This window comes from Fringilla coelebs, assembly GCF_963513975.1.
Source record: "Fringilla coelebs genome assembly, chromosome: 1".
Classification (NCBI taxonomy): domain Eukaryota; kingdom Metazoa; phylum Chordata; class Aves; order Passeriformes; family Fringillidae; genus Fringilla; species Fringilla coelebs.
In genome coordinates, this window is record NC_140028.1 from 35182210 (window position 1) to 35199698 (window position 17489).

Here is a 17489-nt window from a genome sequence, read left to right on the forward strand (position 1 = left end):
GGGGTAGAGGAAATAAAGGATCAATGTGACTTTCACAGAGGGAGACCTAATAACATCTCATGAAGCCCGATTTTGACAGATGGGGAGCACCTCAGAGATGTGGAGCTCATTACCCAGAGGTTCCTCTAGTTACACCCAATGATAATGTGAATACTTTCTTCTAGATCAACTAAAGATAATTTTGTTGTATCTCTGAAAATGGCCTAGAAGTTCCTTTCCAAGGTAATTGAAGTCAAACACTTGTCTGTGTCCACCTTTGCTGCATTCATTTCACCAAACCAAGAATGAATATTGCTACAAGAACTCAGGAACTACACAGAAACTTCAATGAAAGGATTCTCATGAAAATTTGGACTGAAAATATTAAGATCTTCATATAAGAGGTCAACCGCATTAAAACAAAGACCTCAAATCTTGGTGAATTTTTTTTTTTTTATTTGTGGAGAAGCGTTAAAAGCTTTACAATTAGAAACACTGCCACTTTAGAAATCCAAACACATTCTAAGAACTCATCACCCCATCAGAAAATGCAAACCATAAGCAGAGTTTTCATGGAAACATGCTGCTGCCTTACAGCTTCAGCTGCACACAGAATATTAATTCTGTTTGTATTGCTTAATATGACCAGTTAATAAATAATTCATTCATTGTGAAAGAACATGCAAATTGCACTCCCCTTCTGTGCTTTCACAGTTTGTAATTCTACTTCTGTGCAAAAAATATTGTTTCAACAGTCAGACTTGGTTCTTCTTTAGTTCTAAGTCACACCAGAAAGCTCAAACAAAAATATCCACTGAACTCAATTTATAACAGCATGTTAACACAAACAGAACTGATAATCCCTACTGCTTATTTTACTGGCATGAAGTTGGTTTTATTCAATAAGATTATCCAACCGGGAAACTCAGCCATCTGTGAGGACTGGCAGGAGCACAGAGTTCTGAGCTCTGCCTCTGCACCTCACAGGTGCAGGCAGGGACTCCCATGCTCTGGGCTCCGTCCCTCCCTCTCTGAAGGGTTCAACATTTTTTTACCCAGTACATGAGAAAGTTCTTTTGTAAGGAAGCTTTGCTTACAAGAACATTTTCTATGGCATTCTTCAATCCAAGATAGGATATTATGGTCTGAAGGCACAGAACTGGGAAAGCAGCCTGGAAGAATGGGTGGAATCAATGGGTAGTGGCTGCTGGGGTATGGTCTGCCCAGGGGCCCACTACTGTGCAGCCTGAGCAGAGCATCACAGGTGTCTCTGCTGCTCAGTGTCTTTATCACTGACACTGAGGAGGAGGTAAGACAAGTTTGCAGCTGATGCAAAACCAGGACAAGCAGTGGATTGCACCCAAGTGCAGGGCCACATAAAGAGCCAGGCTCTACAATGGTACAAGCTGAAATCCACACCAATTGAAGTAAGAGATATTTCAATTCAACAGAAAGAAAAAGCTTTTTCACTGCTAGGGCAGTCAGGTAGAGTAACAGGCTGCCCAGGAGGCTGCACAGTTTCTGTCCCTGAGTGCTGCAAGATCCTACTTGCTAGACACCCAAGCCACCTGCTTTCATGCCACAGCTGTTGCTCTTAAGAGTGGGAGGTTGGAACAGAGGTCTCCTGAGGTCCCTCCCAATCTGAATTATTCTAACACTCTATGAAGAACTAAAAAAAATTTTACCGCTATGCATAATTAAGACACTATGGAACAATTTAAATAAGCAGAATTTTCATTTTAAATAGTGTCTTGAAATTTATTGTCGCGATCTTAAGTCTAATGTCGGAAATAGAGAAATCTCAATGCCAATAGCAATATTTCAACAGCCCCAGCCCCAGTCCTGCAAACCAGGATCCTTTTGAATGAGTACACACTTGGGTATGTGGTTGAACAAAACTGGTTTTTTACAAATGGAGAGATAGATAATACAGCCTGGGTAAACAACAAAAAACTTCCAAAAATATTATAGTGCCAATCATGTAAACACGTTGACTTGTAATTTTAGGCATGGAGCTGTGACACTCAGAATAGAGGAACACAGAGATAAACAGTCTGATGTGCACTGACCTGTGCTTTTGAAAGTATCCCAAAAACATATTTTCTAAATGTTCCATTTGAAAATAACATCAACCATTCTATTTTAGGCAGGAAACAACTTACCTATGTTTATATTGGAGGAGAAAAAAATTCACTTCACAAAGAAACTTAAATAAGATTTCTACATTAGTAGCTAATAAAGTTCAGTTACAGATGGGAACCTACTGAGTTAGTTTGATGGCAGGTCAGCCAAACCTCATAGGAAAAAAGTGAAAAATAGAATCCCAACCCACTCATTAGTGAGGTAAAAAACCCTCCAAATAATAGTTTTTACACTAGGATTTAAAGACTTATCCAGGACTTCTTATTCTTGGAGTCAAATGGACTATTTTAGAGGATGATCATTGAAAATTAAAGACATTTGATATGATAAAGAAAGAAGAAACTTTCCATTCTACTGAAAAATATTAAGCAGATGTAAACACTTGAATGGATCCTCATCCTTTTCTTTTAGCTGACTACAGATATGTTTATCATAAGAATCATTTTTTTTTGGCTATTGGAAACAGAAGTGGAAAAAAAATTGCTTAATAAATCCTGTAGCACACCAAATCCCCTCCCCAATCTAAAAAAACCCAGTATTTCCAGGAATTCAGCTGAACCAAGGTATTTTCTGTTCTCTCTCAAGAGCTTTTTTGGTCTGTTCTACTGAAACTTGCCTCCTGCTCAGTGTTCTCATTTCTCCCAATGACTGAAATCAATCTATTCAAAAGAAAACCACTGAAGTCTTCATTAGTTTATTTAAAAATATAACTCCAGAGATCTTATTTTTTTAAATTGTGTGTTTTAACTTTATACTAAGTTCAGCTATTTATTTATATTTCTGTGCACTATTTTCTTTCACATCCTCCTTGTCTATCAGAGACCAAGCTCCCCTCTAAAACTTCATTTGTATGCCTGACTTCTGCCTATTCCCCACAGACCCTGGAAGCTTTTCACAAGGTGTGAAGTATTTTCAGCTCCCTGTGAAATCAAAGGCGGCTCAGGGCAATCAGCAGCTCACATTCACCATTTCAGTGGAGCAAACTTCACGCTCCTGATGCCTGCAATGACACTGCAGCTAATGCAGGCTGCCTGGCATTTATCAACAGCCTGAGCACCAGCGCCACCATTCCTCACTTTGTAACGTTTGCAGAGCAATAACTACCTAAGCCTGAAAATGCTATTTAACTCTTCATAACATTTTCAGGAAACAGAATTCTCAGGGGGTAACAATTTAGTCCTCAAATATGAAGTAATGGGAAAAGAGTACGACAGCATCTGAAAAGCAAAACACTTTTAAGGGCAAGTTTCATGATCTGACTATTGTCCATTAATGGCTAAAAAGAACAAAAACAATGTTGATAAATGAAGATTCGCTCTTTGTGGTTGGAATCATGTAACTGGCATAAACTCAGAAATTTATAACCATGCCTCTATTTTTTATTACAGACATCAGAATTTCTTCAATTTACATTTTAATTCAAAGCCCTCAATAAATGTCCACATTAAACAAAATCTAAATATAAGCATTGTATGACTACAGAGGATTCAAATCAGAGTAAATAAGCGGGAGTTTAAAGAGAGTTAGCTATTATGTGAAAAAAGCAGGGCAGGGTGAATTTAACCTCAAGTTACCTTGTGAAAAAAGTACTGGGTGGATTTTAAATCCTCCTCCATTCTTCAGCCTTTGTGGAAGCTGTTCAAAGTGGTAACCATCAAGGTAGAAGTAAACTTTCAGTGTTTGCCGGCTTCCTTCTGCTTGGTATGTGATTGGTACATCTAAAAATGCAGTCAGGGTTACAATTCGATTGTAAGCAGTGACACATTCCTTTACAGAAACTGCTGCACACAAAATTCATGCGGTTACAGAAAATAAATCACTGCAGACACAACGTTCAGTATTTTTCATTATACATTGTTTCCACAGATAAATCTCCAAGCTGAAAACAGTAACAAACATAGGACTTGCATTAGTATTATTATTATTACGAAGAGGTTTTTTTACTGTGAGCGTAAACCAAATTGTACCTAAATGCTAAAGATTCCAAAGGAACATTTTCATTATGGTAATAAGAAAATACTTATTTTCTCTTATTGATTATGCAGAATCGTTACTGAAAAAAATAAAATTTTTCCAGCTCTTGGGCTACTGTAAACATAGTCAGAGGGACTGTGGTGGAAGCATTTAAACCCCAAAAAAATACAGAATTCATTACAATCCTTGAACACGTGGCGTTCATGTTTATTAGCATGGATACCTCAGTTGAAAGATCCTGCAAGATGAACAGTTCACGACACAGGTGCAGCATTAACTCCACATTAGGAGGCCCTCCTGGAACTGCATTTCCATATTGGTACTGGATTTAGCAGGGCTTCTTCCAGAAAACCCTCTGAGCAGGGGCTGTACTTGAATCAAACCAAAATAACTATGGCTAAATCCTACCTGTCTATCAGCCCTGTGCTACCGAATTCTCCCAAGCAGAGGCAGCTTTGTGGAGTAGCTTTGTGTCTTCTGGTTTTGGTTATTGCAGAAGTTCTCTCCAGTGTGGTCTTAATCCAGCAAAGGAATTGTTTCAGAAGGGCTTGATGTGAAGCAGACATGCTTTCCTCCCTTCCCAGGGGACTTATGAGACAGGGAAAAAAATGAGGCCTTTTTGCTCACCAAACAAAGTTCACTGCAGGACAATATCTACTGGCTGAACTTATATTAATAAAGGAATGGCTGAAAATGAGCAAAGTGCATGAACAGCAGACTGCAAACACAGTCCTTTCCTGCTGAGTTGGGCAAGTTTTGTGAGGAAGGGTGAGACCCTGATCATCTGCAGCAGCAAGTCTCAGAGAAAGCTTCTTGCCCAATTTAAGTGATCCTAATAGTGCCTGTCCTGTCCTCTCAAGAAACTCTTGAGAGTCATTTATTTTTGACAGAACAAAATGAAATGTGGTTTATGCTTCTTCGTCTCTTATCAGCTGCATTTCCCCACCAAGACTTTCAAGCTATTTTTACACACTTCTTCAAGAACAGCTGGGTCTTCCAGGGACTTTCCTGATGCAGTCACATAATCCCAATGTTCATACTCCCAAAATTCAGCTAAGCAAACAATTTTGCCCCCAGGGTTACTGACATTGCCAGATAATGATTCTGCAGTGTCACCAATGAGAGCAGTATTTCAGTACATCTAGGAGCATCAGGAGAGCTATACATATACTTATTCTCCAAAATTCCAAGTTGTATAAGATTCCCTGTGGGAGGTGATGTTCTAGGAACAAAAAATATTACAAAACCAGTAAAACCCAGACATTAATTACTCACTTGCAACTAGTGGTTCTGGCTCTGACTGTCTGAAGTAGAAAGTAACTTTTTCCAAGTCAAACAATGCAACCAATGTATCTTCTAGCATAGCTTGTTCATCAGCCTAAAAAAGACAAAAAAAAAAATTGGAAAGGTCATCTCAGCCAGATGTTTTCCCTACCAGAAATAATATAAGAGAGCAGAACATAAAATTAACTACAGAGCGTTGCACAACATTTCAATGCTGCAGCATATAACCTATTTAACTCCTAGATGAGGTAAATATCTTTGTTTCTATTGGCATTTTCCATTTTGTACTCATTCAGGATTATTAAAATTAATTTTATCACATCATACAGTAAATTAATAGGGAATTTATAGCTACCATTATTTCTCATGATTTTTTAATCAAATAATTCTGTCATTATTCTGTAAGACACCAGATTTTACCACCTTGTCTTGCCACCAGGTCTATCTTGTAAAGCAATAGAAGGGAAATGTGAAAACTATATTTTTTTAGCAATTTTCTTCTAAAATTTCCATAGCTTTAGGATTTCACTTTTGGACAACATATAGGAGTTTATTGTGTCCACTCTAAGCGCCAACAATTGAACCAGAAGCTCAGAGAATTTACAGCTCAGGATAACTTGCACCTCACCTGCAAAACTCTAGGCACAAATCAAGTACATAGATGTGCCAATATTCTGATTTGCACCTATAGTTCACTCTGTGTACCCCTGAGCTAAAGAGATAGTTAAAGAGATCCAGGATTTCTCAAGACACTTAACTGAACCTTTAAAAAGGAAAATAGTAATCTACAATTATGTTTATCTTGAGTTAACTGTGCAGACCAATTATAGCTTAAATCAATAATCACTTAAAGTAATTCTATGCCTTATACAGCCCTCCCCTGGCTCTTCAAATTGGCAAGAGCCAAAATAAAATCAGAATCATGCATTTTTCCCCCTCTAAGAACTGAAACAGTAGGATGGCAAAGAATAATAAACAGCTGTCCATAAATTGACAATAAATTATAGTTTACAGAATGATAGAACAGAAGAAAAAAACCCATTATTTTCCCTGATCTATATAGTGAAATAGCATTCCCCCTTGTACTTATGAAAAAGCAAATCTGCTAGAAATATCTTGTCTTCTGGTTCAATTTATGAAGTCTATGGACAGAGTGATTTTGTCAGCAGAATAGCCTGAATACCACAGAGCAGCGTGGGAAACTCTTGCACAACTGCTCATTCTTTGCTGAGCTCTGGCCATAATGAGGGTAATTTCCTTCAAATACCCTTGTTTAAAATAACACAGATCATTTGTAAGCCAAATAGTGCTGAGAAGGTATTGAAAAAGCTGCCTTTAAATACAATTCCCTTGGTTAAGAACTGTTAGGCAGAAAAGACTGAACTTTATTTTCAATTGGACAATGCATACTGTAGAGATCTGATTATGTGAAAATAGTTGAGTAGCACACATTTTCACTACAAAGGAAATCACTGCAATCTGCAGTGAAAAAAATATCATTATTCAGAGCTGTAAAGACAACAATTGTTTTGTGGTAACATAACAACAAAGCATAAGGAAAACATTAGACAGGCACCAATGGAATTTACTTTTGAGCTCTAGGTATTGCACCACCTGTTGCCACTACACGTTGTCAAAAAGCATTCAGGACTCAAGACATGAGTCCAAGCTTCCCAGTGACTTCTACACATGCTCCCCATGAGGACAGAGAGTTCCCCCATTTCTCTGAGGCCCTGATATAGCTGTTTCTAAGCTGCACACACCCATGCAAACCCATGGACCACAGCTGCCTGTGAGGTAGTTGGTCACACTGGCTCTCCAACAAGAGCATAGATTAGGACTTCATGACCCTGATTTAGAAATACCTTTATTTGCATTGGTTTTTTCTGCTTCTAAGGTTTCTTATGACAATTTGTCAGCAATTTGCTGCCGAGACAGACAAGGAGAGGAAAGAACATCTTTGATACTAAGCACATCCTCTGTTATTTACATTTATTTTTGAGGAGCAACTCCAGAGGTAGACAAGATTGTCATGGAAAAGGCTATGCAGACTGTTTCACAGTTCCTCTGGGTAGCAGGAACCAGTCTAGTGTGAGAAGCATCTTAAATAGCTAAAGAAGCACTTTGGATAACTGAGGATTAAGGGACTACAAAGCCATGTCCCATTTTTAATTGTTTCTTAAGCCATGGCTCTTTGCCAAGCCTTGTGAAGAAACAGTCTATTTCCAATTACTCTGACAGGCTACAAGGATTTTCCATATGACAGGAGCAAAACAGACCAGTTTGCTCCTTCAACTACTACACACCTAGAGTTTTTTAGGGAAAAGGGTGATAAAATTACCTAAACCAGGTATTTTGTTTATCTTGTATTCTAGCTAATTGCAAAATGAAGTTTACAGATAATTACAGCCAAGCTGTAATTATCTGTAACAGATCCCAAATCTGTAAGTATTGGAATTGTAACTTTTCCAAATAGCAGCTCAGTACCAAGATTAGCAAAAGGGACAGAGAAAATCAGATTTACATCTGAGACTATTTAACCATACCCCTGGTTCAGGGAATGACAAGGGGCTCTGACCAAGCACGAGACACGAGGAGTCCTACCAGGTTTGGAGAGAGCAGGGACTGGAAATGAAGGAGAAGACCCGCACTGGCAATCTGTTCCAACCACCTCCTGCTGGCCTCCAGGGTCTCTATTTCATACTCTTTGTTGTTGTCAAACATCTGATTTAAGGCCACCATCAGCTGCTCCGAAAAGGCGCAGACTGTGGCCACCAGGCTCTGACAGAAGACCATGTCTCGCCTCAGCTGTATCTCGCTATCTGCAAAATTAAACAGAAAATTAAAGCAAAATTAAACAGAAGATTAGTTAACAGCAAAGAAACTAGGCTGGAACTCCTGATCTAAAAAACACATCATTTTTATGTCAAGCAATTTACAAGTTTACAGCCTAATGTTATCTCCAGTTAATAGTACTCCATGACCCAACTTGCCACTTTCCTCATTAAAATACTATGTTATAATTCTAAAATTGCATATGGGTGTATTTAAAATCTGGGATTTAAAGTATTTCTTTATAAACAATATATGTTTCTCTCCGAGATTTTAATGTACATGCCATAAATTCTATGTACTTTTAATGCCACAGGACAACGCAGGCAAGTCAGATCTCTTTGCTGCAACGTGAGAGCAAGCTGGGCTCACAAACATTTACTTTCCACCAGAAACCAAGGACAGACAGAAGCTCTTAACATGACTGCATCATCTGGCCTATTCTGTCTGCTGGAAGGCACAGCATTGCTACCAGAACACGATCTATCCAAATAAAATTTATATGAATGTGAATCTATAAAATAAGTACAGAGCAGCATCACATATCCAGGAGACAGCAGAGATTTATGGTGCCAAGAAAGTCCAGAAAAGGTCTGTTGGTAGAGAGCTATGGAACATTAGCAGGTGATTTAAATTAGGGACTAGCTAACCTACCAACCTGAAGGGCATGGGTATTAGATTAGCTAAAGGTCAAAAGAATTAGAAAGGGAAACATATTCCAAGTAAAGAACAAAACTGTGATGATAAATATTCAGCGCTTCTTTCTCATCCTCTTTTCTGAAGGTCTTCAAGTAATTTTATCATTATAAGCTGTTAGGCAAACATCAATCACAATGGTACAGGTAGACTTAATCTTTCTCAGAGCAAGAGAAGCAGATCAGGTGATACAGAGGTCTTTCCAGAGCCTAAAATATTCATCTCTGCTATTAGATTGCTCTGCCTCTAAGAGGCTTAGGTCCTTTTCCACCTTTTCTATGGAGCTGACAAGAATTCTGATGACTGGGTAAGTCAGCAGAAATTATTCAGTAGTCACAAAGTTACTACCAAATTTAAAAATGAGCTTTTTGGACTCCAAATATTTCTCAAAGTAACCTCATTCTGTCTATTTTCCTCCGAGATCTTCTTCAGTCTTTTTTCTCAGCTATTGATAATAATGAAGACTCTTTTGCTATCATTTCTATTCTACTTGATAGTTTCTCAGAACCTTGGGAATATTTTCCATAAATGGCCAAATCACTTCTGTTTATGCATTATTACTCAATGTGTTTTGTTGTTGGATTTTTTGGTTTTTGAGGTTTTTTGGGTTTGTGGGGTTTTTTTGGTTTTTTTTTTTTGTTGTTGTTGTTGTTGTTTTGGTTTTTTGTTGTTTAGGGGTTTTTTTTGGTTGCTCAAATCAACCTCTCTGTCTCTCTCAATCCAGAATAGAGATTTACATCTTTAAAAACTACACACATCTCCAGCTTCAAAAATCCCACTGGCTTCTCCACGGTCAAAAAACTTTCCAATGTTCCAACAGTGCTCAGGATTTGAGCCCAGCACACATTGTTTCCTCACTTTGCTGAATTTTATCTCTTTCTTTCTAACAGCAGCTGGCTTCCTCTCTATTTCCTGCTTCTGAAGCAACCGTCCTGTGCCTCAAACATATTTGTGAATCTCATTCAATACTGCTTGAACATCAGATACGGAATACAAGAGCACTTTGGGGTCCTTTTATAAAAATGTTTTTATACAAAATAAACTAGACAGTTTACCAACTTAAAAAACAACATGAATAAGGAAAACTACTTTTAAAAAATCAAGTCTAGAACATTTTCTCAACTCACTTCTTATTTTAGAATAAATGAGGAATTAATAAAAACTTTTTGAAGAAATCTGACAACAAAGAAAGGTTATAATTCCCTTTATAAAATTGTTCTTACGTGTCATAACAAAAAAAATTAAATCATGCATTCATGTAGTGCTGTAGGATGGTCAAAAGAATGAGCTTTTACAGTTAAATTGGACTGCCTACTTGAACATTTAGGCACCTACAAACTGTAGGGAAACTTGTGCCATAGATATTATTTTTTAAATACTGATTCAGTGACATTAATTTTGCAGACACACATCCCTATTTTGTGTATTTTAAGCTGTATGCTGTATGGCATGATAGTAGAATTAATACAGAGAATAATCAGAGTCCTTCCAGAAAGGAGGAACTTTAAAATATTCTCTAAAAATAGATAAAAGGAAAGGCATGGGTTAAAATAGCAATATAAATCTGGAAACAGATGGGAATGAAAAGAAAAACAGCAAATAAGGAAACGCCCAAAGAAGAAAGACAGCTGAGACACTGTGCAAAAGCTGAGTGTTTAGTACTCACTTTATCTGCCAAAATCTAGAGCAAATGACCAGATAAGGTATTTTGCATTGAAAGAAAAAAAAAAAAAAAAGAATGTGCAGTGTTTGTTAAAAATATCTGAAACTGTGTTCTTCAGGAATCCTTACTCTAAACAGTGGGATGAAGTTGCTGATTATCAGGTTTTATCATATCTGAGATCTCCCCCCTTGATGTAAACACAGTATTTCTGTTCAAAAGCAAAAATTATCTCAAACCATCCACATTCACTTCCCTCCCTCCCAAAACAAGCAAAATTACCTGTATATTCTAGAAGTGCCAAGAGTATTCGTGCCTTCACCTCTTAAAGAAAAAGAAGAAAATACTTTGAGGTAATGGTTAAAAGTGTTTTCAACAACATAATATTGCATTTGCAATTTCTCATTTCATACCAGCTTAACTCCAGCTTCTTTCTAGGCAATGCTGATTCATGCCTAAAAAGCAGTAATGAGTCTCAACTTCACTTGATTGTACATATGGCTTGATAAAAACTGATAACAATCAAAGGCACCATCACTGAGAAAGACCCGTGAAAAAGGCTCTGTCTCAGAGCACATGTGTAGCAGCTGGCCAGACCAACTCCATACATAAAGAATTCCAGTCCCAAAACTTTGAAAAACAAGACTACTTTTCACTGAGTCTCACATCATCCTAATTATTTCTTCTCCTTCTCTTGTACTCTTTTGTTCACACCCAAAAATTTGAAATGGTCCCTATTTTAATGTATACCAAAACCTTCAGGAAAAATACAACAGCATTTTCACTTTACTTCCAGCCTTCAGGATTTTATTTCGCTTCAAAAATGTCTTTTCACTTAACAATCTATGAAGTAAAAAAAGTACAAATTTAAAAAAATCTTAATTTACACTGGCAAAAATGTGGGTTTATCTCTCTCTACATTTCCCCCCCACCACCACTTTTTATGTTTTCCTTGGAGGGGGCTGCTTGTCAAAGGCTGGAGGCAGGCTGAAGGAAGTGCACTTTATGTACCAGAGCACAAATTTAAATATTTTAACCAGTGCAGCAAGATACAGGAAGGTTAAAATCTGCCATGACCTTAGAGAGGGACAAACTTTCAGTTTGTCCTGACAAACATCCGTTGTCCTACAGGTACTACTTGGAGGAACACAACACTAGTTCACAAGCTTCCACATCTTTCCAAGCCTCCTTTCCCACACCCAAGTTTCTCTGCAGTCCTATTTAAAGCCCTGTTCAGTGCACAAGCAGGGCTGAAACTGGCTTTATGTACAATAATATTTGGTAATGTATTTCCCCCTACACTGTTACTGCCACAATATCTCAAATACAAACGCCCAAACGTTAAAAATTACTGGTTATTCCTTAAAATTCCTGGTTCTAGATCATTGCCTTAGCCTTCTGTCTTTTGAGAAAGAAAACACAGCCCCTTACAGAGATTGATAACCTGGCGTCTTGGAGTCCGACCATAACTTAGTAACTGCAAAGAGTGTGGGGAAATGCAGCTTTTAGCTAAATAACTTAGATACATCCAGGCTATTACTTGCAGCTTGTTTTACATAAGATATGTTGGATCTCTGAATTCAAAAGAATTTGAAGTATCTATAAATAATGATTTCCTGCTTATGGGGGAATCACAGGACACTGCAACTCTCTTTTATCACTGCTTTAAGTCTTCTGTGTTTCAAAATATTCCCACAGGCAAAAAAGTATTTTTAGATGATTTGTCTACTTACCTGGGGTTAGAAGTGAACCTTGGATGTCAATCATTTCCTTTTCAACAAATACTAAATGCTATGAAAGCTCTCACTCCTTCTTGCTATACGGTGTATGGAAAGGAATAACTCCCTAGCAGTTCCTCTTAGATCCTGATTTGTAATGCAAGATGCCTTCAATTTTGTTTTAGTTTTAAATATTCTTCTGTATTTTATTTTAAAAACCCACGTTATTCTGCTATTCTGATCAGGAAAGGCTACATTTTAGTTTTGTTTTTCACACCTGAAAATATTTCAAGAAGACAGATTTTGCACTGCATGATTTATTATTTAAATTAAAATACCTTTTTTATACCTTCAATAACCAAAAGGCTCTGTCACACCTCACTCCTAATTTAAAATAGCCATTGAGGACCTTCTCAATGGCATCATATTTCCTGTTTAAACTTAAAATTACAGTGCTAGAAAAATAACTGCACTTCCTCATGTAGTTACAAGACTAGCTGGCTAGAAATCCGGCTTGCTCCAGAACACCTCTTCCTTTGATCAAAAATCTTTCCCATTTTTTCTGCGGGAAAAAGCAACTACAGAAATGTTTCCTTCTCTTTATTTTGTTTACAACCTTCTGTGCAGAGTCCCTTTCTTTCCATCCATCTTGTTCATTTTCCTGGTTCCTACTCCAGTCTTTTCCTCCTGTGCTTTCCACTTCCTGTGTTACATATCTCACACAGATTCACAATCAAGTACCTACATTATTCTTCCTTTCTTTGGTGGCCATCCAATTCCTGCCCTGACTACTGCCCCCCTCCACCAAAATCAAGTACTTCACCTTCAAAGATTTGCCTGTGCCAACAATTTCTCTTTAGCTTTATTGGTTTAACAATTTATTAGGCCCAGTCAATCCAAGAAATAACTTAATTCTTTTCTTTAGTTACTTAGCTCCAGATAAATCCTCCTAGAACCTGCATATTACTTCAGAGAACTGTTCAATGCCAGCAACCAGATTAACTTTCTAGGCTGGTCTTTTACTGTAGCCATTGAAATTTTTTCTTTCTGTAATGATACGATAAGGCAAATGAAATGAGACAAAGCAATGTCCAGCTATATTTTAATTTTACGGTCAAGAAAGGTTTGGTTGTGTTTTTTTCTGGTTTCTTTTTATTTTTTTTATTCAATCTGTACAAACCTTCTTGAATTTTTTTTGCAGTTCTCTGAATTCGAACACTAATAAACAGAAAACCGACAGACCAGAGCAATCATCCTCAAGGCATTTGGAGTTTTCCCATTTCATCATATTTATTAAACAAAGTAAATAAAAGGAATCTTAGTATCTAGGACTTAAAACATTTCATCTTTGTGAGGCTCCCATGTCTCCTGCTTTAATGCACTAATCAATCTAACCTAATAGATTCTGCAATGCAACCGAACAATGAAAAAAAACCCTAAAACATCCTGTGAGACTTTTATAAAAAGAAAAATGAGTCAGTTTTCAATAAGATGAATTTATTGTATTCATCCTTACTTTAGCATTGAGCAATAATGGCTAAGTATGTTTATAACAAATGGAAGTTTTAATTACATTTTTTTGCCCAGAGTGAGTGAACTTGTATCTGTGGTCTCCTTTGACTACTTCCTCTTAGAAGAGAAAAATGTATCTGCTTTTCTCAATTACTAAAATATTGTCTTTTACTCAGAAACAAACTGGAAGATTCTTCTAAAATCCCAAGACAATGTTCAACTTGTTCTAATAAGACCAGCTAAAAAGTCATATTAGGTGGCAACTTTTGGGTTTTTTTCTAAATGAAGTGATAAGAGAGGAAATGGGGAGATGACTCTCTGTGCTATGGTTTTCAGCCATAAATAGCTCAGGGCAGTACTGCTGGTTCTCCTTGGTATCCAGACCAGCTGTGAACACAATGTATGATGGCAAGACAGGAAGGAAGAAATCAGGAAATGAAGATACAAAGGGAAAATGGAGCTGTTAAAATATTATTAACACTGCTTCTTGTTCATCTGATTTCAGTTAAATCCAGCTGCTGGTTGTTTCTCAGTACTGAGCTGAGTACAGTAAAAAATATTTTTTATATTACAAAGGGGCAGCAAGTAATTTGGACTTTGATGAACTCTCCTACAAAATTTTGAATAAGCTCAATATTGAGGGTATATGACCATTGCTAAAATGGGTTAGGTCTAATAATTCTATTCATGGGCAAACAAGCTCTGTGAAAATGGTCTGGATAAGCTTCTGAAAGGGGCCAAGGAAGGACCGTTCACAACACATTTCCATTCCTCCTCAACTTTGAAAGAAACCCTGATTAATACTTGAAAATAATTTGGTTTAAGCTGAAGAAGGACCTCTAGAAAGACAAAAAGGATTCAAAACTATTTACTAATTTTTCATTCAGTGACAGGCACCATTAAGCTAAAAGGAGTATTCTTAGTATTGGACAGTCAATCCACTGTGATTGACTTCAAAAAAAGAGACATTTATGTGGTTGCTTTTATAATTTTATAACCCAGGATCTGAAAATATGATGTATCTCCAATCAGGAATGCCAAGTCAGAGAGGGAAGACTGTTTTGTTTGGCTGGTTGGTTTTTGAAAGTTTACAATAATAAAACTTATCACAAAGTTCTTTCCCATTGGTCTAATATTTAACAGTTTTTTTAAGAGACACTGTAGCAACTAGCCCACAAACAGAAGAAGCTAAACACACACACACACACACACACACACACACACACACACACAAATAATTTAAAGCCAGTCCTAAGTTTTTGCTCCCACACAGAACCTTACCCTAGGCATTTTTATAAAAATAATCTTAACTCTTTATTTCTGTTTCATTATCAAGCAGCACAGGAAATAAAGCAGGAATTAAAGGCAAGATATTCTGAAGAGAAAAGGCCAGTTACTTTCTTATGAAGACAGGGGAGAGAGACTAAACCTCAGCTCACACTGTTACTCGGTGGTGAAGAGAATCAGAGTACTTGGTAACTTCTACACAGTGGTGGAAGGGAGGCAGAGGAGGAGTCCATCCATCAGCTGGGATGGATTAAATGAAAACCATGGCTTTATAGCAGGAGCAGAGATAATGACTCCAGAAAAGCACAGAGAAGACCTACATACAGGACAAAAGATGCAGAGATTTTATCTCTACAGTTAAGACAGTGGGGGAAAAAATAGTTTTATTTCAATAAAAGCCTTATTTTGGTGTATCCCATGAAGTTCTGTGACAAATCAGGCAAGCCCACTGGACTGAAAAACCTAGCACACTGAAAAACCTAGCAGACCCAACACATGGTTCCTTTGTTTTCATTTGTCAGAAGACTGTTTTCTCTTCAGAAGACTATTTTCTCTTCAGTACCTAAAGTCAACAGGGTAAGTACAAGACAGCTGAGATCAACTCCACTAACCTTGTTATTAAGAGTACAGCCTGCCTATAGACTACACTGTGTTCCACAAATCTTGCCTAGAAGCAGCAGGAAGCAGTTGTACCTCTCGCCTTCCCTTCCCTCTGTGTCATTAATGAAGTGCTTATTTATGACCAGGTTGCCCTTACCAACCTTCAACAAATTTTCTGATATTCTGGGCCAGGCCCTGGACACTGCTGGGGAGGTTCCAAGGGTCTTGCTTGATGTGGAGTCGCAGCCTCTTCGGACAGCTGAGCTTTGGTTCCATTTCTTGCTGAAACTCTAAGCAGGGACAAAAATAGTATTTTTCTGCTTAAGCCTCCTGAGAAAGTCACAGTAAGACATTTTTTCTTCCCAAATGTTTTCACTGCTCAAGGAGCTGGCAACTTATTTAACTCTAGTTAAAGGTATGGTGACAGATCTAAGAGTCATCTGAGCTCCCTGCTGAAGTCTAAGGAGAGAGTGAGCAGCATCCCCAAATGTGATTCTTTCTGAAGCAGGTACATAACACAGAAGGTGCGTGGTAAGTGGGATGACCCTGAAACTTTTAGAGGCAAAACTGTTTCAATCAGAAAAGTAAATTGGAACCAAAATTATTTATTAAAAAAAAATAATCAACAACAACAACAAAAAACCAACCAAACAAAAAAACCCAAAAAACAAAAAAACCCCAAAAAACCCCCACCAACCCCACCCCCCCCAAAACCCCCAACCAAACAAAAAGAAACACCAAAAAAATAGAAAGGAAAAGAAAAAAGAAAAAAAAGGAAGTTATGTGCTTATGTGCTCTTTCATGCAAATTCATTAAGCAGCTAGTAATTCAGGCTTTGCAAAACCTCGTAACTGGGGTAAAAAACACCCTCTGGCCATGTAAAACCAGTATTCTTTGCTAAAAGACACGTCAATACACCTCACTGCTGATATTAATGAAACATTCATTTTCCCATTGATCTTACTTCTTTTTTTCTAAACTCAGTCTACTGAAAGAAGTCCTTTCTATCTTTCATCACTTATGACCACCACCAGATCCTTATTTATACCTTAGACTTAGGCAACCATACCTAGATTGAAGCAACTATACAAGTGGTAGTAGAGTGTCTGAATTTACACACAGGGTATTTCTTTTTAAGCAATCAAATATGTACTTATTTATATAAGTACATATTTGGCATAAATATTGTTGTGACTATAAATCGCAACTTATTTATAAATCAACTTCAAACGTAATATAGCTGCAAAAAATAATAAAAATATGGCATTAGTAATAAAATAGATCAGGAATGGCTTCAGTAGTTGTGACAAAAATTTATTAAAAACACCTGCAATATATATAACGACTCTGCTTCTTGCTTCAAAAACTCAGCAATACAACAGTCAGTTCAGAGTCTAAAATTCAGTTGAATTTGAAATTTTTTCCTACATTGTGCAATAAAATATAAGGAGTCAGTTTTCAACTAAGAGTTATGATCTATTTAAAATGAACTTCAACATTCAGTTATTGCAGAATATACCAAGATTAAGCAAAATCAGTCCTTCAACACCAGCTCAAGGAGTGGACAGCCATTGCCATGGACCCTTCCAGATGCCTTTTCATTCTCATAGCTAGAATTAAATGTTACCTTGGAGGCCTCGACCCGGTGTAAAGTACTTTGTCTGCTCAAAGGCCCTCATCACAGCTGGTCCTTTCAAAAGGCTGACGATTGAATCGACCTGTTGGGATCAAGGTTCTGTGAGAAAGACGTTTTTACAGCAACAATTAGAAATTCTTTCTCTAAGAAATGTGCACTACCGACGAGC

At 37.4% G+C, this 17489-nt stretch overlaps 1 protein-coding gene across 1 annotated transcript in view; it reads right to left on the reverse strand.

Moving 5' to 3' along the window:
- PREX2 (phosphatidylinositol-3,4,5-trisphosphate dependent Rac exchange factor 2) overlaps positions 1 to 17489 on the reverse strand; it is a gene marked incomplete at its 5' end in the record, with an annotated part of 167792 nt that overhangs the window by 41915 nt on the left and 108388 nt on the right. The window contains 6 exons of the mRNA XM_084203160.1: positions 3696 to 3839; positions 5371 to 5473; positions 7984 to 8201; positions 10850 to 10891; positions 15846 to 15974; positions 17312 to 17402. Coding sequence (XP_084059286.1) covers positions 3696 to 3839; positions 5371 to 5473; positions 7984 to 8201; positions 10850 to 10891; positions 15846 to 15974; positions 17312 to 17402 — 727 coding nt within the window. The remainder of the gene's footprint in view (positions 1 to 3695; positions 3840 to 5370; positions 5474 to 7983; positions 8202 to 10849; positions 10892 to 15845; positions 15975 to 17311; positions 17403 to 17489) is intronic.